This window comes from Amblyomma mixtum, chromosome 8 (genome assembly GCF_055824585.1).
Source record: "Amblyomma mixtum isolate Tamu chromosome 8, ASM5582458v1, whole genome shotgun sequence".
Taxonomy (NCBI): domain Eukaryota; kingdom Metazoa; phylum Arthropoda; class Arachnida; order Ixodida; family Ixodidae; genus Amblyomma; species Amblyomma mixtum.
This window is the reverse complement of record NC_143019.1, coordinates 130,288,008-130,310,735: the sequence shown is the minus strand read 5'-3', so window position 1 is coordinate 130,310,735 and position 22,728 is coordinate 130,288,008. Positions and strand designations below refer to the sequence as shown.

Genomic DNA, 22,728 nt, shown 5'->3' with positions numbered 1-22,728 from the left:
CTCGGCGGCGCCTGGCGGTGCGCGCTTGCGACCAGTTTGGGGAAGCACGGCCGATCTCGACGCGCGAACGAGCGAGCGCGTCGAGACCGGCCGAGGGGGAAGAGGGCAGCGCAGGCTGATGTAGTCAGGCAGGCTGATGATGATGATGATGAAGGGTAAAGCGTCGAAACCATTTTATTCAAGTGGTTGCTTCGCGGCACAGCTGAGCGTGTACTTGACAAGGATATATCGCGTAAATAGCAGCATAAATACATTTTTTAAGCACATATACCTAAACTAGGTACAGAAACACGAGTAACCGAGCAACAAAAACGGTTTTGATAATAAATGCAGTAATACTGTCGCCTTTGCTGCAAATAATGACTGGCGCACTTATTAGCACTCCCATAATACCTAAATGCTTTGCTAGAAACATACAGTCTATTGTAGTTCCTTCTGGACTACACAGAAGTAGTAGTATTGCCTCGTAACAGTTCCCAGTCACTCGTAGGTGAGGAAATTATTCCTCTCACACGATCACAAGTGAGGACATCTATAGCGTTTACAGCAAACAAACATCGCGGCTCTGAAACAAAGCCTCTTTGGCTGCACACTTTTGGGAAAGGCGCTATGTTTTAATCCCTTTAATCTTGGGCTATGAAAATAATACACAATCTAAGGTAAATCTGAACTTCAAGGGAAACAATTTTTTTTGCGTTGATACATTTAGATATGGGGCAGCCCATCGCAAACGTATGAATTTTAGTGGTCGGCAGTGGCTCGTTTGCTCGACTTCAGGCTTGGTCGTGGACGGTCTGTTCGCCGCACCCTAGGCGTGTTAGGAAGCACTTGGGTGTGGTGCCGTCTGTTCCCCTCCAGGAAAATCCGTGCTATAACCATAAAGGTTGAGGTGTCCGTTGATCGAGGCGGGCTACGCGTAGCTCTAGGGTGCCAGGCCGCGCACCGAGAACTTAGCTTCGCTACTGACTTGCAGCAACCGGTTGAAGGGTTGCACCGCGGGCAGAGAACTTCCTGCAGACTTCTACGCCCTGGACGGTGCAGCCGCCCGTGCCGCTGAAAGGAGCGCTGAGCGGTCTGGCTTTGCGCCAGCGCTTGTCACCCGGCGTGTAGCACTCCACGTCGGCGACCAGGGTCGTGCCTGCATTCATGGGGGGCGTTCACATAACATGAGTCGAATTTTACCGCCAATAAATAAGATGCACAAGCAGTGTATCAGACTTAGCCCTGATTCAGTTCACTCACTACACATATTCACGCAGTCACTAACCACACTGGGCACTACTGAAAGTGAGAACAAACTGGGGAAGCAAAATGGTAGCATTTCAACTTCAATTACTGCTTAATGAATTAATTGACGCAAATATTGACATAGGAAGCATTAGCTACTCTAGCCTCCTCGACTACTTTCTCCTTGAAGCCCCCCTTTCTCAAACTCTTCATTTTAGTGTCGAATGACTGTTTTATAAGTGTATTTTTGATTACTGTTATTCTTATTTCGCTGTTCTATAATCATTCTTGTTTGGTCGCTGTAATTGTTGTTGCTTCCACCAGTTTTTCTTTGTCTACTTACATTGGCGATTGTGTATTTGTTTTCTTATTTCGCACTTATGCTTAGCCACGCCTTTCTATTTGCGATCATGTCAGAAGTGCCGTCGCATACAACTCCTCACTAGCTGTACAGAGGGGTGGGAACTTTGTCAGGCGTTAATCGCTTTTATTCCGATCCCCTCTATCAAAGTATGGTGATCAGAAAAAAAATATTATTATTATTATTATAACTGAGAGGGCGCTTATGTTTAAGTAGGCCACAATCACATGTAAGAGGTCTAACTTATTAATGAGACTGTAATCGGTCACACGGGTGACCAATGATGGCATCACCAATTACAGTCACTTTATGAAGCTGTCATTCTGCGCGAATTATCCGGTTTCCGTGCAAGAAGCCCTTAACAGTTGGCATTGTAAAATGTAGTCGGCGAAAGCAGTTTAATCTTGCGATTACAAAAAGCAGCACAAAATTCGCGCATGGTTTCTCGTTCGTATTTCGGTTGCTTCCTGTTAAAGCGCATATTGGACTTTTATCCACGGAGGACCCATGGTCAGCACTGCGAAGCATGTCCGAAGTGTTGCATTATAGTGAAGGGATTTCGTACAGCGCTTTCAACAGCTTTTTAGAGTGTGTTTACTGTTAATGACGTCACAATATGTTTGCTTTCTATAGGTACCGCGTAAAAGTTCGTCTGCTACACACAAAAGTGCTCGGGAAAAAAGACGCATGTGGTTACTGCAGGCGCAATCGCCTGCCATAAAATGCCAACTGCGCATGCGACGGGGTAGATGGCGCCAACATGGACTGCGCATGCTCAAACAGGCTGTTGGTTTGTCTTCGATTAGTGGTCGATGCAGGGCAGAAGAAGAGGGACGTGCATACGTGGAGACGCTGCGTGGGAAAGGTGAATAGTGCGAGGAATGACGCGTGCAGTGATTGGCTGGCTTGCGCTCACCGTTGAAGCCGCCGATGACGTAGATGTCATTGCCGACCTGCGCCACTGTGAAGGTGCTGCGCGAAGTGGCCATTTTAGGCAACTCGCGCCAGCGCAGAGGTAGGCTGTCCTCGCTGCGTATGACTGCGAATAGTGCGTGGTGCGACAGCGCATTATAATGAGGGAGTAATTTTTTATTTGCATCAACCCAAGCGCAGTCATACCGCTATAAATGAACGATATACAGCTTCCACAGAAACTTCGTAGCGAATATTTCTAGTGGTCCGGGGTTCGAAACCCGAGACCACCGCTTTACAGGAGCAGTCGCTCAACCAAGTGAGCTAACCGGGACAGCAAGTTCATGGTAGGGCAACAGCGAACTGATCAGTAACTCGTAGAGGAAACAGTGTTGGTCAGATGTTTAGGGCAATCCCTAAAGGAGGAGTAGATTTTTAATAAGGAAGTAATTACTGAGTGACATCCACCCAAGCACAGGCATGCGTCTACAAAGGAAAGCTACACAATTTACAAAGGAAAGCTGTGTGAGCGCTCGCCTTGGCTTCTGGAGGTCGGGTGTTCGATCCCCGCGGCCGCTGGTCTATCCAGCCGGTCAAACCAATGGGAACAGGCGGTCCCCCGGCCATAGCGCTTGGCTTTCGAGGGGTGCACCGCATGGGAATGGTAGCCTGTGCCTCGAAAGTCTCGTCGAACGTGGGGCCAAGGAACAACTCGGAAGTGGTGGAACCCCACAGTCGGAACTCAACTCAGCTTGCTTCGTGCAGACAGAAACCCAAGGAATGCGAATGCGTTCGCAGAGGAACTTAGGAGAGGTGTACAGATGTTAGCTGCACGTACACCCTTGATGAAAAGGGCCATAAGTTGGCTTTTACCGCATGAGGTGGATTTAGGGATGTTTTAACGGCGGAACAAATCACCGGCCCGTCAACGCAATGGTTCGGTCCACGACCCTTTTCCGAAGTATCTCACCCCAGAAGATCCGAGCACCACGCCGCGCGAAATCTTGTACCCATTAGAAAACCGGCGACACCAGGGATCGAACCCAGTACCTCCCGAATGCAAGGTGGGTGCTCTACCTCAAGGCGCAGCTTCTCTGGAAATTGTAGGCTAGGCCATGCCAGGAATGTGGCCGTCTAAAAGAAGTGAGGCCATCGGTGCTATCCTGCTTTCTAAGGGTGTCCCACAATTTGAAGAGGGTGGCGAACCGCTACAGTGAACCTGCTGTATTCTGCGTCCTCTGCAAGGTGCCTTCATTGTGCCCTCGCATCATGTGCGAAGAGAAAAGAGCACCGGTGTGCTTGGAGCGTCCTGCAATAGACGATATGCGAAATGCGCAGCGCCATCTCTCGGCGCTCCGAGAACAAAGTCCTCCATGTTGGTACGGTACAGAAAACGAAACCGCTGCCCAGCGTTGGGTTGAAACGGCTGCGCTTCGTTTGAAAAGTAAAATGCCGATCAGTGTTGCGCTACCCTCTCCACTGTGAAAAGACACTACGATGCGTGCCAGAACTAGGTGCGTTCCAGCTTTTCGCTTTTCTATTTTTTTACTCCATCCCAACGTTTTAGTAACACAAAACCCCATGCGAGGTATCATGTGTCAGCATGCGGATCAGTGCGCAGCTTTCGCTTTCTGCGCTGATTGTTGACAAATCTCTCGAGGTGATTTGCGTTTAAATTAAGATAGAGACCACAGCCTTTGTTGTCTCTGATCAAAATTGGAAGCCGATTTCGTGCATTTATCTACTCTCCGGTCGGGCGTGAATACATATAGACGCATACTTGAACAACGTAATAGAGACGGTAATTTTTTTCAGCGGGCCAATCGCTCATGCCGTGGCGAATTAGGTTTACTCGAAGAACCATATGCCGATTACTGCTTAGTTTGCTACTTGTTCAGTTAAGTTTTTCCCGTGTTCAATTAGTTTTAGAAGGGCGAGCAAACTCTCTGGACCATACGCATATGTTATGCGCGTTAAGGAGTCTTTGTGAAGCAATACACCCTACGTATAAAAACTGAGGTGCGAATGCTTTATTTCTTGACGATTCCTATACCTTCGATATCTGCGGCGACGAAAATCTAAAAAAAAAGCGATTAATATAGCTACTTTATTACGAAGGAGGGACGCATTTCTAAGCTAGAAAGTACGTGCAACAGTGTTCTGAAAACGCTTCAGGCCATCAGATTTTATTATCGTTGTGGCAAGCTCCAACAGCTTGCTTCGCAACAAAGCCATTTGTCCAAGTTTGGGAGTAAGCTAATTAAGTTTCGGAAGCAACCGAACATGCTAATTTCGCCCCTGCACACACAGCTTGAGCAGCGTATCGGGTCCGTGCATGCACCTACAGCTGTAGCATCTTTCTCTAATCAACGCCGCCGCGGTGGCTCGATGCTTATCTGAAAAAAAAAAGCTGCGCCTTTGCTTACAATATTTTTAATTATATGTGCATGCCTACTTTCCTCTTGTTAATGTCGACTGACTGACTGCGTCTTAAGCAGGACGCGGTTTAAACGAATTGTGGCGAAAATCAACCGACGCTGGGCTCTGAAACGGTGACGTTGAAAACCGCGGATGCGCATTGCACATTACAGTAAAGGAATCGAATTACGCAGCTGGTTGAGGGTCTTGTGTGATTATACTGCAATGCATGAAGCTCCTGGCGTCGGCGCGCTGTAACAGAAGTTTGTCAACATACGTGCGCATTCAGCGCAAAATAACCGCTCGCTGCCCTATCAGATGAATTCGCGTCCACCTGGGAATAAAATAGCCATGATAATGCGTGATGCTTGAACTGGTGCTTTAATGCGAGCATTAAAACGACAACAGCACACGGTCACGGTTCGACTTTCCAACCCACTTTCGAGTGCCGGTTATTGCGATCATCAGCGCCAGACTTCAAGCGAAGCCGAGGACGCGGTAGGAGTAAGCTGGCGCTTATTGAAAGCACCAACATTTGGTCAAAGATCAGCTGTGAAAACAACGCAGCAGCTGAAGCTTGCCTGTTGAAATTCCACTCGCAAGAAGAAATTAGGCATAGCAAACGATGCACCAGCTCGACGAGCTCGACCGAACTAAGATGGAAACCGGAAGTTGTGGGCGCGGTGTTGCCAGACCGCCAAGCAATTTCGCGTATCGTCTATTCCTTTCGTCAGATGCGTGCAGCTGTGGTTCATGAAATCCCCACAACCTGCGCGAAGATATACGTCGACCATACGGGCCATTGTATGAGCGATCGCTTGAGGGAGCACTAGCTTTCAATGAAGAACACAATGGAGTCAAATTTGCCCCTATGTTGGGGCGCATGACAAAAGCTACAAGCAACAAGCCTTGTCGGCCTTTAATGACAAGACAGTACTAAACTTTCCGGAAGAGCCATGACGAGGTCCCATGTGAGCTAACTGAGGCGTTTTCGATAAAAAAGAAAGGGGATGATTGTGCGAGTCTGTTACTAATTAATTCGTATTATAGGGAGGGCAGATTTTTCGACTGTGTATATTTTGTGATGTGGCAATTTAGAGGGTGTAAGAATACGTGTTGTTTCGAATAATGATCAGTCTCAACTTGTTGTGCACCCTTTAACCCCTTGTTTGTGTGCCTGTAGTTACCGAGATGACAACTGGCAAGACAGAGAATCAAATCAAATCAAATCAAATGCAGTTTATTTTCCGTCAGAAAGAAGTCAACGGAGGCGGCTCGAGCAAAAAGTGAAACATGTTCACTTGATTGCGCTCAAGCCCCTTTTACATGGCATGCAGTGAGACACACAGGTGGATGTGATATGAAATATACTCGTGGAGTATGGAAATATGGAAGAAAGCAAACAAAACGCACAAGGTTAAACAATATAGAGTGGTTTTGCAAAGCTCTCTTGTGGAACTTAAACAATTTTTGATATGTACAGCAAGTACGAAGACAAAAAAAAATAAACTGTAGTAATTTACAAACAGAATGGAAAGTGCATACAGGTACATATTTATAAAGAAAAACGGTTTTGCAACAGAATTGCACGTTATTATTTCAGTTGCATTAATTAGTATGCGTTGTCTGATGCTTGCTCCGACAGGAAAGACCTAATTTTTGAAATACTAATGTGGTTAATGTCAATTCCGTTATGTTCGAGATTGTTTAAAAGTGTTGGTAATGAATGACGTAGCATTTGTTGACCATAATTTGTCCGCGAATAAGGAACTTTCCAAGGTTCTGAAAAGCGTGTATCACGTGCATGTGTTGATCGAGTTAACTGTGCCGTATATTTTAATTCTTGCTGGCTGTTACGAAGTTGTTGTTTGTATCTTTTGCCAATGTATTTAGGTATAGATTATGTGCACTTGTTACATTAAGCCGCATAAAATATTCACCTGTGTGGGCTTGCGAGTCTACCCCTACGATATGCCGAATAGATTTTTTTTGAGTACGTGCAAACGATTTAGATTTGTGACGGTTGTTGTCCCCCAAACAAGAAAGCAGTAACTTATATGTGATATAATGAAGGCATTGTATATGTGCAGTTTAATTGCTTGTGGTAAGAAAGAGTGGAACCTCGCTAGTATTCCGACAGATTTAGATATTTTTGTTATAGCATAATTAACGTGAGTGTCCCATAGCATATTTTTGTGCAGATATACGCCAAGTGTTTTAACTGAATCAACAAATTCTATTGGTTCCGATCCTAATGTGATATTTAAGAAGTGTGGTGCTTTCGATTGCCTGGGAGTGAACATGACTGCCTTTGTTTTTTTCGTATTAATGTCCAGGGAGTTCGCTTTACTCCATTGGTAGAGATATTGAAGGATCGTGTTAATACCAGCCTCTAAGGATTGAAAGTTACGCTCGTGGAATAATAAGGTAGTGTCATCTGCATAGGATATATAATGTGGAACAGGGCTAGCAGATGTGATATCATTTACGTATACGTTAAATAGGAGGGGGCCAAGTATGCTTCCTTGAGGTATGCCGGTGGTTACAGGTCTGTATGATGACATGTTGTTATCTATTGAAACGCTTTGCCTTCGATGTTTTAGATATGAAGTTATGAGTGCTAGTGTTGTTCCCCTTACCCCATATATTTCTAGTTTTTTTAGTAATGTTATGTGATTAAGACGATCAAAAGCTTTGGAAAAATCAATGTAGATACCAACTACTGCTTCTTTTTCTTCAAATGCTTTTAGTATTAGTTCTTTCTGTGTGAGCAATGCTAGTTCTGTGGATTTGCCTTTGCGAAAGCCGAATTGTGTCGGTGTTAACAAATTGTGCTTTTCGAAAAAATTGATGATGCGGATATGAATTACTTTTTCAAGTCCTTTTGAAAAGATAGGTATAAAGGATATTGGGCGATAGTTTGATAAATTGTTGCGATCGCCGCCTTTGAAAATTGTTATTACTTTAGATATTTGCATCTTTGCTGGGAAAACGCCTGTGGAGAGAGCTAAATTGTAGATATGAGTGAGATGTGGTGTAAGCAAGTCGAGTGCACTTTTTATAGGCCTTAGCTGAAGATCGTTTATGTCCCGCGCCGAACTGTTACGAAGAGAACTAAATACATCATGGACTTCACTTTCACTTGTGGGAACAAAAAAGATGCTGTCTAAATTTCTAGCAATATTTCCCGTTGCTTCTACACAGTGAGCACTAGTAACCTGGTTGACTAGATGGTTGTTAAATTCTTCAGCTAGCTGTTGTCCACAAATAACTTTGTCATTTATAATTAATTCATGCGTGTTCTGACTATGAGGGTTCCGATTAAGTAGCTCATTTAACTTCTTCCACATAACGTCAGATTTTATGCTATGACCCGTCTCAAAGAATAGGTAAAGATACCGCTGTTTTTCTTTCCGCAGTATGGCATTTATTTTGTTTCTATATTTTTTGAAGGCTTTCCAATCTTCTGTATCGCGCGTGCTTAGAAATCAATGAAAGAGTTTGTCTTTCTTTTTTATCATTTTTAGGGACTCCTTGGTAATCTAAGGTTCACGTGATTTCTTGAATTTTTTGCAGTAATGAAGGGAAACGACTGCGAATATGCATCTAATAATTTATTTAAAAAGTTATTATATGCATCATCAGCTGATTTCGTGCTATAAACATCACTCCAGCTTGTCTGTATAAGTTTACTACGAAAAGTGGATATTGTAGACTCACTGATGTTTTGAATTTTTCTGCTTGGAAGTGATACAGTATTCGTACGTTCAGGTGTTCTTTTACATCGTACGTTTAGGTGTTGTTTTACAGAGTAAAACTATTGCTAAGTGGTCGCTGATATTTGACGAAACTGTACCTGCTGTTGTTTCGTGCTTAGGCAGGTTTGTTATGAATAGATCTATCAGTGTGGGTGATTTTGTGGTTATCCTTGTGGGAGTCTGAATCATATTACTGTAGCCTTTCATATTACTGTAGCCTTTCAAGAGGGTTTCATGACTTTATAAGTGTCGTGATCGCCTTCAAACCACTCAGTGATTGGCATTCCGGCAAATCAGCGTTGTACGCGTTGCCATGACGTCATCCGAGACGGCACTTCATTCTGACCCGTCAATGTGATGCGTTACCCACGATGTCTTACAGCGCCAACAACAGCGCATAAACTGGAAAGGAAGCCTATAGGAACTGTCACTTCGTAACATCGACACGCAAAAAAATTAGGGGGACACTCAATGAACTGTATAACGCAGCAGCACGTTATTGGTTAATTGCTACTTTCTTTCTTAATTGATATCCTTTTATATATACAATCACCAAAAATCAGTAGGCATACTAGGCCACATGATACACCACAAAGACACAACAGTTGACCCTTTAAACTAGTCGAACGGACGTGCCTCAATAGTCTTTGGGTAGCTTGTCTGACTCTCAGCCCAAGGGTCATGGGTTTGATTTCATACTAATCACCCCGGTTTTCTTGTCAGCGTAATTATTTCCTTTACATTCTTACATGTCAATCACATTTCAGTCATTCGTGGCGACCCTCTCGACCAATCGGGATTTTCTCGACATGCCAACGCCAACAATTACGGCGGTTTTTCCCGCTGAACTGGAGCTTAAAACTTCGTTTATGGACTGAAACAAAGCCAGTAGCAGCCCTGAACGTACGCGCACCCGTTTTCAGCCGACGGACACCGTCGTAGCCTCCGATGACGTAGATCCTTCCGCAGTGTTCTATCATGCGGTGGCTGCAGCGTGGGCCCGGCAGACCCGGCACCAGACTCCAACACTTCAGGGAGGGCGAGTACTCCTCGATGCTCTCGAGAACCTTCCTGCCGTTGTGCCCACCGCTGACGTAGAGGCGGTCTGCGCAGAGGGACGTGGCCGCGCATGGCGGCGCGGTCATTGTTTGACGCTGTCAAGCAATGTTATCCGCAGAATACGTTGGGCTAAATAGGATACTGGTACGCATAACATTCAAGTGAAAAGGGGGGGGGGGGGGGGGGGGGGTCGAAAACTTGTTAAAATAGAAATCTGGACTTTCCACCCGCACAGAGTCTGGAGAAGCTGGAAAATAGTCTGAAAAAAAAACGTATAAGAAGAGGCAGTATGTTAAACCAATTCAGCAAATAGTGTCTCTTTGAGCGGGGTGTGAAACTGTAGAAAACTGTGGTGGGCAGGAGGGTAAGAATCGTGCGGGGTACTTTTGGCAGCTGACGTTTCCGCAGTGAGGACTCTTTCGCATATAGTATGTGGGCAGATAACAGCTGTTCCTTAAGGGTAACGGAGTGGATTCCAAGAGAAGGCAAGCGTAGCAGGGGGCGCCAGAAAGTTAGGTCGGCGGATGAGATTAAGAAGTTTGTGGGGATACAGTGGCTGCAACTGGCGAGGGACAGGGTTAATTGGAGAGACATGGGAGAGGCCTTTGGCCTGCAGTGGGCATAATGAGGCTGATGATGATGATGATGATGTGGTCACAAGTGATGGTCCGTTCCCGCCCTTGCCCACGCGGGGCCTTCTCAGGTGCTCCCTCCAGAGCATCCCTGTGTGACTATTATTTCCCTTCGGCATACTTCTTGGATACAGCTACTGCAGATCCGCCTTTGAGCCTTTGAGAGAGCCGTTGATTGATGCACCACAAGCAAGCAGCTGCCACCTTGTTTAAAGCACCCCTAAGTCCGGTGGTGCGCGGGTTGTATGGGTAGGGACGTTGGAGCGAAGAGTGAGCGGAAAGGCGGCGGGACATGAAACGCGTAGTACAAAGATGAGTACAAAACGATTTTACACTCAAAGCGCGACCGTCCAGAAGTTTTATTACAGATAACATACGATGCTGCATGCGATGGTGGGACTGCTAATAACACGGGTGGTATAGGAATTGGTTGCCACCTTTAATTAAACCTTGATGGAAATTAGCGCGGTGTATGCTTATGTGCGTTCTATTCCTGCCTCTTCTAGCTACGTGTTTTATGGTGAGCACAGACAGGCGTCTAACCTTCTGACCTAACAAACACAGGAAATACAACGTGGATAGAAAGGGCGCCTTGTTGTGCTGACCGCTAGCTTCTTGAATACTAGAAACTTCCCCTGAGTGCTTTGACGGTTCCGGGAGTCAAGCACCAAGACAAGTAACCAGACTTATAGCCCACAAACTTGTCTCCACTTTTCTGATTTCAAAATCTTGTAAATCCTTTAGGTGCGGCCTCATGATGGTTGCTAACAGCCAAAAATGCTTTGAACTTCTTGTAAGATGATCAGATTCTCCAGGCAATAAGCGAAGATCCTAGCATGTGGCAGCTACGATGAGGTTCTTGCAGGAGATGGCAGGCGTATATATGAATGGTGAGCACAGAAAAGAGCCCAGAGTATTTCCTGTGTTCGTGTACATCGCACGGTTCAAATTTATAGCATGAACCAATCAAACCTTCAGCAAGTAGTACGTCCGATGTCGGAGGAAGGCTGCCCTCCGGGTTTGCACGCGTCGTTGTAATGCGAGTTCAGGTGTCAGTGCACTTGAAGGTTGACGGTTTTATTGAGCTTTGCGCCTGTACCCTATATATCATATAGCCTGCATGTCAAGTGATCCCTACTGCAAACATACTCCAAATCGTTAACACAAGGTCCTCGCTTCAATAGCTGTCCATGTCACAGAGCTTGTGGACTTATTTTAAAGGCCCGTCCAGGCCTTCACAAAAATAGGGTTTTCTTCAAAATGACCGCCCACCTCTCCCATTCGCTGAGTGTACCAAATGAGGCCCCCAGTTTGGGAGGACCGAAATATTTCTTTCTTTAACACTGCCCTGGCCATTTCTAAGTTTTGCGTCCATTTTTCTTCGCGGCCACTCACGTGGTCGCCGCCAGTGCTGTCGCCTCCACCCTGAGTGCCGGGTGGCAATCGCTTTAAGGAACCATCTACTAAAATTTGGAACTACATTTGTTGATACGCAAAGTATTACCGGACAGATCGTTCCTCTTGTGAAATAGCAGTGACGGAAAGGGAAGTGGCTTGGTGGCAGGAACAGTATTAGCAAAGTGAATGCCATGAAGAGGGGAGTCAAAGTGGGCGAGGAAAAAAGTGCTCACTGAAAGGCCAGACATAGAACACAAGCACAACCTCCGTCCAGTGGTCCCACTGGACTATCCATGGTCGGGTGACCCTTCGTGTTCCGAATTAAGCGTCGTGCCGCCTTCTGTTGATGTTCGTTAGTAGCAGTTTGCAAGTAGGATGTTGTTGTTTATCGTTACTCCCAAAAGCTGTCGGCGACCGTGATCCCAACGTACGGGTTTTTCCAACCATTCCGACTCTCTTCTGCCAGAAACAATGTAGTAGGATGCTATACTGTTTGAGTTGAACGTGACACGTCAAGCTGCACCCAAGTGCGCCCTTTTACGAAGTAGAAAACTCTGCGGTTGTCTTCCAGGTGGAGCTGTACTCGCCAGAAACAGTGCTCTGCACAGAAGGCACGCGAAACAGTTCGCTCGTCAGTCAAACCCCTCGAGAACTATAGACACTGGCCTTTAAAGGCCACGCAGCGCAGCCGCTGCGCTTCTTGTACATAGGAGGAATCAGGATCCATTGGTTGGTGTCCGGATGATAACGCTCCACCATGCCCGTCCGTTCTTTGTCTGCGGTAGCGATCAGAAGGTGATACAATGTCATGTTAACAGGACCCCTTTCGGAGCAATTGCCAGGAGCATCAGGAAACACATTTCACGTCACGACCACGCACCGAGGTGTTGGTACATCCTCGCCACTTTGTAGGTTTGAGGCCAAATAATCCGTCTTCAATATAGGAAGAATTTCTAAGGACCTGGCTTGGAGCTCTAAGATGCTATCGTGGGAACGATGAGTATGATTCCGTTCTCTCTAAGGCCCATAATAACAAACTCCAATTAAGCAGCGCTGCCAAGGGACCGAAGGCAGCCATTTCGTGAGAATGGGCTAATATCACCATTAGGCACAGCACTGGCGAAGCCATAATAACGTAACAAGGTACCCATGTGGGCTAGTTGGTGTACATCAGACATAATTTCACCAGCGAAAGAACGAGACACCAGGAGAAGAAGAACACAGGACAACGCTGGACTAACAACTGAAGTTTAATCGAGAAACGGCCAACCTCGTGGGTCTCCCGGTTACCAAATTTCCATGTGTGTCAGCCTCATCGCGCTCACGACGTTCCGAGGCCGTTACCTGTCCTACTGCATCAAGAACGGCTTGTGCCCGCCTGACATCACCGCAGCAGTTGGGATTCTTGCCCCCTCCACGGGCCACTGGAAGCGGATTTGCAAAGTCTTCAAGGAGGAGTGCTGGAGGCAAGTGCGATTTTTTTAGGTGACCGGCTACGCGTGTTGTGCCTTGATAAGCAGATGAGCTCGTTGGATTCACGACGTCTACAGGAACACCGTCGTATGGTAGGTCAGCTTACCGAGTGGTACTGGAATGTTCTGAGACGGCAGCTACCAAGAAAGGAGAGGATAACAACGAGGGCCTCCTCGCGGAACGACACCGTTACGTACATGGACGGTGTCAAAGTTCCGCCGGATGTGGATGCGTTTCTGCAGAACGGCCCTAAGTCTGGCTTACCTCCTAGAGCTTCTAGTCAAGAGTTGCTGGCGTGTGCCCGAAGAATTGCGGATAAGGCTCCCACCGAAGAAAGGTCGAGGTGCCTCTCTGAAGCGGTTCACTGCCTTCTAATGTATGAGCCAGTGTCTGGTAGGGGCGGGAAGCGACAAATCGACGAAGTGGTCAAACATTTTGTTGACAATGACCTTAGGCTACTGTTATCTGACAAAGTGTGTAGGTTTGTCGTACTGCCTAAAGGTTCGTTCGCAAAAAAAGCGGGTGATGCCATGTCCAAGAACTTTGCCCCAACGAAGGAAAGACTTCCACGCCTGAGACGACAAGCGTCGGTATCTGAAGGATTTCAACCTCCCTTGGTTGGAGAAGGCGGTCAACAAAGCGGAGCGAGATAGGCTTAAGGTGTTGTTTTCCGTCAAAACTCACAAGCTCGATTATCCGTTCAGGGCCATCGTAACCGAGGAAGGATCCTGGCAGAAGCTGGCGGGTAAATTTCTGCAGCGCCAGTTGAACACGCTGCCAGTGGATGACCCTTATGTCGTTCGGAACTCGGCCAGCGTAGTTGATGAACTGAAGGAGGGCTTTCCTGGAGCCAACTCTGCGTTTTCAATCGACATAGAAGGCTTATTCTATTCCATACCCCATGCTGAACTGTTGTGTACGGTGCGCGAGCTCATCGAACAGTCAGGTGCCATTGCCTTTCAGAATGCGAGTGGTCTGAATGTGGACACTCTCATTGAGCTCTTGGTGTTTTACCTGTCGTCCACTATTGTTGAATTTCAAGGCAAAAAGTATGTACAAAAGAATGGTATTTGTATTGGTGCCAGTGTAGTTCCGGTGTTGTGCGGAATTTTTTTGTCTAGGTTTGTCAACTCTCTTCGACGCAGCCTAAATGACGACCACGTTCTTCGTGTGTTCAGATACGTTGACGATTTTTTAATAATTCTTAAGCTTGCACCTGGTGACTCGCTCCCAACCGTCGTCAGCAATGTGCTGAGTGTTTTTCATGACTGTGCCAATGCACTGAATTTTACGCATGAAATGCCTAGTGACAATGTCATTCGGTTCCTAGACTTATTGCTAACCTTTAACGAAGGCCACATCTGCGGGAGCTACTCACCCAGAACTGAGAAAGCGCTTTTGCCTTATGTTTCATCGCACTCCAAGGTGATTAAAAGAGCCATAGCTAGCCTCTGCCTAGGGAATGCCTTGCAGAAGACCTGCCCACATGCATTGAATGACAGCTTTCATCAGCAAGTCCGTCGGCTTAGCGACGCGGGTTATCCGGATGACGTGCTGACTGCAGTTGGTGAGTCGTTGCTGCAGAAGATTAAAAACCAGAACGCACGGGGGTCCGGAAGTGCTAGACTGGATGGGAGGAAAGTTGAAGTGGTGCCCTATCTTCACGGTGTGTCGCATAACCTGAAGAAAGTGGCACAACGGCACGGTGTGACGGTAGTGTTCTCGGCACCTTGTAAGATGTCTGGTATGTGTTCACGAATTGTGAAGGCCAGTGAGGGGAAGAAGTCCAAGAGCTGCACTGTTAAGCATGCTAACAATTTCATTGCTTGTTGGACTCGGCTCGTTTACAAGATACCCCTGCCATGTGGTAGAGTGTACACGGGCCATACTGGCAGATGTGTTAATGACCGGGCACGCGAACATAATAATTCTCTGAAAAATTTGTCAGATCAAAATACTCTCCCACGTCACTGCAGGAGTTGTAAAAAGTGTGTTCCCGGTTTTAACAACATTTCAGTTATCGGAAAAGGGAAAAACACGGAGGAGAGGGAAATCCTTGAGGCCTACCATATCAGGTTGCAAGGCAGTGACACATGCGTCAGTGCACAGTCCTTGCACCTCACTAGCAAGGAAGTTAATTTCCTAAGCAGAAGTGTGCGCGTGCAAGATTGATAGGCCTATTATCTGTTAGGTTTGGTTTATGGGGTTTAACGTCCCAAAGCGCCTGAGGCTATGAGAGACGCCGTAGTGAAGGGCTCCGGAAATTTCGACCACCTGGGGATCTTTAACGTGCACTGACATCGCACAGCACACGGGCCTCTAGAATTTCTCCTCCAAAGAAATTCCAGCCGCCGCGGCCGGGATCGAACCCGCGTCTTTCGGGTCAGCAGCCGAACACCATAACCGCTGAGCCACCGCGGCGGCGCCTATTATCTGTATTTTGTTGTTTGCCAGTGTTGGAGCGTGCATCCACTCCTCAGTCATCTGCCACTTATGTATTTGTTTGTTTTGTTCAGTGTGTCTGATACGCATGCGTCTTCTGGTGACCGAGGTTGGCTGTTTCTTGATTAAACTTCAGTTGTTAGTCCAGCGTTGTCTTGTGTTCTTCTTCTGCTGGTGTCTCGTTCTTTCGCTGGTGAAGTTATGTCTCATAATAACATAGTTCTGAAAAAAAGACGCCGGCACTCTCTCCACAAATAAATATTTGGTTGGCAGAACAAAGTTCGCATGTACCGTGCTTAACGCAAGAGCTGCATCCTATGTCATTAAAAACGTCCCAGCAGGATTTTAAGACAGGAATGGTTTCAACGACTTTTAGACACGCTGATTACTGCGTATTCAAAGAAACTGATTACATTCTCTTACCCCTGTACTGCTGTATTTAAAAAGTATGGCATTCGGTCAGTTTTTAATGCACAGAAAAAACTATTTTCACGTCATAGGCCTCAAGATGATAAATGTGGAACACATATGTTACGAGGATCGCCCACGGGCAAGAAAAGAGTAGTTGCCGCTAAACTTGACACTCACTGAGCCAATAAAGACACGAGTAACGTCCATTCGACTTTGATGTCCACATTAAATGCAGATTCTGCTGTATCTTAGGGTTACTGCAGTATGGGGCACAAACTTGGAGCTTATCGAAAAGGGATGAACTTATGAGGCCTGCGGAGCGAGCTATGAAAAGGAAAATTAAAGGTGTAGCGTTGTGAGACAGAGATAGGTTAGGGGAGAAAAACAAATAAAAACAAAGCGCCCAGCCCGCGCCGCAGCGTTAAGAGTCAGGAAGAGCCTATTGGAACAGAAAACAAACGTGAGTCTATGACACCCTGGTCGAAATCAAGAAGAAAACATGGGCATGGCTGAGCATGTAACGCGAAGGCAAGATACCCGCTGATCCCTTAGAGTAACAGAGTGGCAGGGGTCGAGAGCGATGAAGGTGGGCGGATACGCTTGCGGGGGTGATGTGGCCACTGCTGGCGCAGCAGACGGCTAACTGGAGAGATATGGCAGAGGCCTCTGACCTCCAGTGGTCGTAGATAGAATGCTGGTGATGATAAGTTTCATCGCAACGGTATGGTGACTTTTGGCAGCACGTTTTCGTTGCACGGTCGTGACTGCTGTTGCAGAAATCTTGATTCAGAAACAGATTCAACCAGAAGAAACATCCGTGGATGTCAGCATATAATGGTGAGGACTGTCGTCGCGACCGACCTCTACAAATCCTCACGCAGCCTTAAATAAGAGGGTTAACAGTGGGTTAACAGTATGAATAAATAAATAAAAAAGTTGCAAACAGGCATAGCGTTCCGCCCGTGCTTTCAATCTCGCAGAAGCTGTGACAACACATTTGTGATCTAAAGTGTTCCATTTTGATTATGACAAGTTTATTTGAAATGTTTCCCTTGAGTAGTAGACGCGATACTCAGTTCCTGCAGAAACTTTCAGACGTGAACGAACGTAGCATCGGCAAATTGCCTCCACTAGATTATCCTGATTATATGATGGTCCACTGCCGCATACGCATACGCAAAGCAAAAAACTTTCAGAAATTGCAATTAATTGAAGTAAACTATACGATGAACGTTACGAATACCAAAATACAAGCATCTTTAAAATATATGTTACGCGTGGCACGCTCACGTGACCAAGAGGATGAAGGGCTTTCGCGGAGCGTGCCTTTCATAACTGCAGGCGGCTGCAGTTCTGTTCAACATGAGTCGGAGAGCTCAACTGCCGTTCAGCGGAGCTTGACACTGTGTGTAACAGGTGTATAAAAACACTAATAAAAAGCAAAAGAAGAAACTGTTGTGAGGACTAACAAACTACAAACTTAAATCGTCACTAGCCGTGCAAAGCTGTGCTCCCAACATATTCCCGATCATCGACGCCCACCATGTTCGTGAACTCGCGTCACCTCAAACAGGCTGATGAAGGTGGTGATGGGATGTCAGCAGTGGAGATTAGCACGCGCATGTTTCAGCAACAGCAGCCCATGCTATGGCAGAAGGAAAAAAAGGACAGGAAGGGCACTTCCTTAATTTCTCCGATAAGCGGGAAGAGCACCTATACTGAAATAACCACCACGCCATTCACAGCGTTGCTAAGAACCCCCCGGACGAGATGGTCGCGCACCTCTTGCGAGCATGGAGTGGTGAAAGCGGCCAGGAAAGCTCTCCCTACTCCTTCAGAGGGCTTTTTATTGCGAAAGCAATACGGCTAGCGGTTTGTGCCTTCAGCGTGGCGAGGCGGTAGTTACCATTGACCTTTAGCTTCACCTCTGTTGTGACGTCACACCAGCTGCGAAAAACCAGGGCCCCAGCTCGCGCCGTCAGTGTGGAGCGGCGGTAGCTACCAACAGCAGTGAGCGGTGCGGTTCGGGTGTCCACCGAGATGGCAGAGAGAATTACTGTGTCATTTCCTTTCCTCAAAAAGCGTCGCGTTCAAAGGGCAAGGCATCGCGCCGAACGGGTGGTGGCGTTCCGTGGATGGATGGATGGAAACAACTTTATTACACAAAAAAAATCTTCCAGCGTGGTCCCTTACTGGTCCAGGAGTCCATGGGCTTGTGCTTCCGTGGACTGCCTGGCAGCGCTACAACACGCTGTCGCGATCCACTCCTAAAGGCGAAGCTTAGGCGTCATTAACTAACTTTGATAGCATAACCCTCACTAAGAGCACCACTAAGACACACCACCAGCCAACCTAGGCGCAGCCAGGGGAAATTGCATTCGCAATTACCGGGCTTAACCAAGCTAAGTCTCAGGCGATTTTTTTTGTGTGTGCCTAGGATATGCCGCCCGTAAGCCTGTTTTACCTTGGCAACTACAACTCATTTGGAACTGATTGCTAAGAGCGCCTGAACAAGGCGGCCTCTCAAGTCACGTAATTTCGGCCACGTACATATCCTCAGGCGGCGCAGATGTAAGGCCCTCCTCTTCCCCATTTTCTCCCTTCCACGGCTTCCGGTTATACTCACCGATGCGCCCTCCGATGGCGTAGATGTACTCCCCCAGCACAGCGCCAGCCAGGTAGGCACGCGGCCTGGACATGGGCGAGAGTGCCTGCCACTCACACGTGTCCAGGTTGAAGCTGTGCACCGAGTGCAGGATGTTGCGCCAGTCGTAGCCCCCGATGATGTAGAGGCGCCGGCCCATCTGCACCACGGCGTGGTAGGCTCTGCGCGCGCACGGTGCACTCTCTAATTAGTGGGCTAGGAACTCGCGTCTCTCCCCTGCTCATCCCGCGACGCAGCGCAATTTGCCCCGCACGCTAGCCGTGGTACCGGTACTCACCTTACTCATCTGACTGGTACTCACCTATGGGCCAGAAACGTGGAGGCTAACACAGAGGGTTCAGCTTAAGTTAAGGACAGCGCAGCGAGCTATGGAAAGAAAAATGATAGGTGTAACGTTAAGAGATCGGAAGAGGGCGGAATGGGTTAGGGAACAAACGCGGGTTAATGACATCCTAGTTGAAATCAAGAGGAAGAAATGGGCTTGGGCAGGGCATGTAATGCGAAGGCAGGATAACCGCTGGTCCTTAAGGGTAACGGAGTGGCTTCCAAGAGAAAGCAAACGTAGCAGGGGGCGGCAGAAAGTTAGGTGGGCGCATGAGATTAAGAAGTTTGCGGAGATACAGTGGCCGCAACTGGCAAAGGACAGGGTTAATTGGAGAGACATGGGAGAGGCCTTTGCCCTGCAGTGGGTGTAGTCAGGCTGATGATGATGATGATGATGACTAACCAATGGGCGGGGCCGGTCAACACCTTTTTCCCAAGAAACCTGAAAAACAGGGCAGCAGGCGGGAGGAAAGCTGTGCCCATTGGAAAACCGGTGCGTACTGGCGACGCTGGGGATCGGACGCCGGACATCCTGCATACGAGGCGGAAGCCTAATTTTATTTATTTTTTATTTATGCAATAATGCAGGCCATAAAGGCCTAAGCAGGAGTGGGATAAAACAAACAGAGAACTCCGACGACCAGCAGAAGACAACGCCAACAGCAGGGTTCAGTGCAAGCGATGTAGTATACAGAGAATGAAAATAAAACAAGTCGCAACAAATAACAGACAAGGGTTAACGATCAGGCACTTGTTCAATCGCGGAAAGAACATTTTCGGATACAAGCACGTGAGGGGGTAGGTTGTTCCATTCTTGTATAGTGCGAGGAAAGAAGGAATATTTAAAGTTGTTGGTGTGGGCAAACAAAGGAGACAATTTGTGCACATGGTAATGCCTTGTTACTCTAGTTGTTGAAGGTTACATATACATTGAGGGGACAAGACGGAACTGGGAATGGTAGAGTTTAAAGAGGAATTTGATTCTTGCTAGCTTTCTCCAGTACACTAAGGGTTTAATGTTGTTGATTCTCATTAACTGACATGGGATAAAAATCCCAACCTCAACACTTGATACGTGCTTAAAATGTCAGGTCTGCGCTCTACATGGTGTTTCATTTCATTGAGTGCAGAAAAGGAACCGGTGAATAAAAATGTGGATTGGAATATGCTAGATGAGTATTGAGTTTTGTGTTTTGAGTGCTTTGGATTGAATTTTTCTTCTTATATATTGAGGGTGTTTTTTGTTTAGACGGTTGAAAACGAAAAAAGAAATGTTAACTTCCTTTACATTTATTTTAGCGCTGAGGCAGCACTGGGAGCTACAGCGGAATGCCTCGATTAGTTACACTTCCTTTTTTTTTGAATGCCGGCTTCTGGCTGCGCTCCAACGAATGCAAGCGCGCCGGTTTCAAACTCCTTCCAGGACGTGCGCTTTAAGCCTCCTTGCTGACGCTACAGAACTTCTACAAGCAAAGTTGCTGAAAATTCGCACAAATGATGTCTCCGCTGGATGGCAGCGCCCCGGGTGCTTGACAGCGTAGAACTGCGCCCCCATACGCAGTTCTCCATGCTTACGTATCCGACAACTATGTCCACAGCATTCCAAGCGAATGAAAGCCTAGCAGGGAGCCCCTGAAAGTGAGGCAGGCGGATGAGATTAAGAAGTTTGCGGCGATAGGGTGGCCGCAGCTGGCACAGGACCGGGCCAACTGGCCAGATATGGGAGGGGCCTTTCTTTTGCTATGGGTGTAGTCAAGCTACTGATCATAGCTCAATGGTTTCCATGCACTAATGACTACTATGGTTGGAGGTGCAACAGAAGTCGCATAAAACATAATCATACTGCTTTTAAATACGTTGCAGTATGGGTCCCATGCAAATGTGTTCTACATCCACCACACCTCGAAAGTGCTTTACGCCAGCTTGGAAAGGTCCGCATGCCAAATGAATTCTGGTTCCGGATTGCACAGTCGCTGCCGTTCTTGTAAACGATTCGCTGGCCCTGACTCGCCGACTAAAGTTGGTCAAGCATTCAGGAGAAATCGAATGGTTTCTCTTGGCCAGTGCGGCTGCAGTAGAGGCTTTGATTAGAATAGGAGTCATTGTCTGCAACAATGTATTTCATTTTCCGTTTCATTTGGCTATGGCGTCAATGTGACCAAAGCAAGAAAGGTGGCATCATGGGCATTTTTGTGTCACAAGCAGCGTGACGTCTGCTCTAACGGCCTACAGAAATGAGAGCAGCGACTAATGGCAGACGACCAAATGGCGTGTAGAGTAAATGAAATGGATTGTTGCAGAATACGACCCCTGGTGTGCTGTTGCTGAAGTTATGTCCATTGGATCAAAAAATCAAACAAACTCTGCGTTAGCATGCTATCACGCACATTGCCAGTAGCGCCTTGCTTAAGCAACTGCAACGGAGGCTCAGCTGTACAATGCGTAGCTTATTGTCTGGAGGCGCTGTTATAGTCGGGAGAAAACCGGTCAATGTCTGCATCAGCTTGCCCATGGGCTTTCAGGCTGCCCATTCGCTTCGCAAAAACTTCGACCTCCATGGGTTCTTTGGCGTGCACTAACATCGCACAGCACATGGCATCTTTTGCATTTTGCCTGCATTTCAATGCGGCCGCAAGGGCGGGATTCGATCTCGTGATCTTGGGATCAGTAACCGACCGCCAAAACCCCCTAGCCACCACGGCGAGTTCTTCATCCAGAAAAAGTTTTTGCGTATAGTGTAAACCCAGTGACTTGCCTTGGCCGAAACGCTTCGGTCTTGAACTCGAACCAGCGGTTGGCGTTGATGTCGAAGGCCTGTATGGTGGAGTGCGAGACTCCTCTGTTCCAGCCACCGACCACGAAAATCAGCTCGGTCGGCAGGCGGGGCAGCCACCGCTCCGGGTTTACCCGCCCACAGTCGTGGCAGCGGGCTTGCGTCAGAGGGATGGGGGCTGCCAGAAATGAGGAATGGTTTGATTACACACGCTGGTGGCCGTGTCTAACTGGCATGCCTAGCAAGCTGCCTCGCTATATAGTCATTTACAAGAGTGCTTTACACATGTCCTACAGCCAACGGGAACACCCTTGCAGTAAATATCCACTTTAGGGGACATGTCTGGCGTCGGGGAACACCCACAGCCAATAGCAAAACCATACTTAGGCTAAAGTCAGATTTTAATATGCAGTCGTACACAGGACAAGCGCTGTGTGCTGTGTTTTCTTCTACTTTGTCGGCGTCGTTTGCGCTGTTGGCATTTAATATGTACCACCAACTCGCCCGTTTGGCTATAGAGTATTCAAAGTTACGGGATTCTTCGTGCTAAACTTTCCGAAACGTAAAAAACATCAATTGCTCGAGAGGAGCGCAGAAATGGTGTGTATGGTCACTGGCCCTTCAGTATACTTTGTAACCATGCAGTCAGAGCAGCTCGCGGACGCCAAAAGCGGTATGAACCGGCGTTGCCATCCCGGATAAAGTCTCTTCTGGAGCACGACAAAGCTGCACGGGGCAGACCTCGGCGCTGCTTCTTGTGCGACGCCCGTGATATTAACAGGCCCACGATAGGATAAAACCTACAATATGCCAACAAAGCAAAGATGCGCTACACCTTTCTAAGTTATAAACAGTTGGGATTTAGAAAAATCATT

At 47.3% G+C, this 22,728-nt stretch overlaps 1 protein-coding gene across 1 annotated transcript in view; it reads right to left on the bottom strand.

Annotated features, from left to right (window-relative positions):
- Positions 1 to 577: 577 nt before the first annotated feature.
- Positions 578 to 22,728, bottom strand: part of LOC149334432 (kelch-like protein 6) — a 40,570-nt gene continuing 18,419 nt past the window's right edge. The window contains exons 5-10 of the mRNA XM_089556238.1: positions 21,836 to 22,031; positions 18,718 to 18,917; positions 12,428 to 12,541; positions 9,590 to 9,781; positions 2,505 to 2,627; positions 578 to 1,138 (exon numbers count right to left, since the gene is read on the bottom strand). Of these exons, the coding sequence (XP_089412364.1) occupies positions 960 to 1,138; positions 2,505 to 2,627; positions 9,590 to 9,781; positions 12,428 to 12,541; positions 18,718 to 18,917; positions 21,836 to 22,031 (1,004 nt within the window). The 3' untranslated portion in view covers positions 578 to 959. The remainder of the gene's footprint in view (positions 1,139 to 2,504; positions 2,628 to 9,589; positions 9,782 to 12,427; positions 12,542 to 18,717; positions 18,918 to 21,835; positions 22,032 to 22,728) is intronic.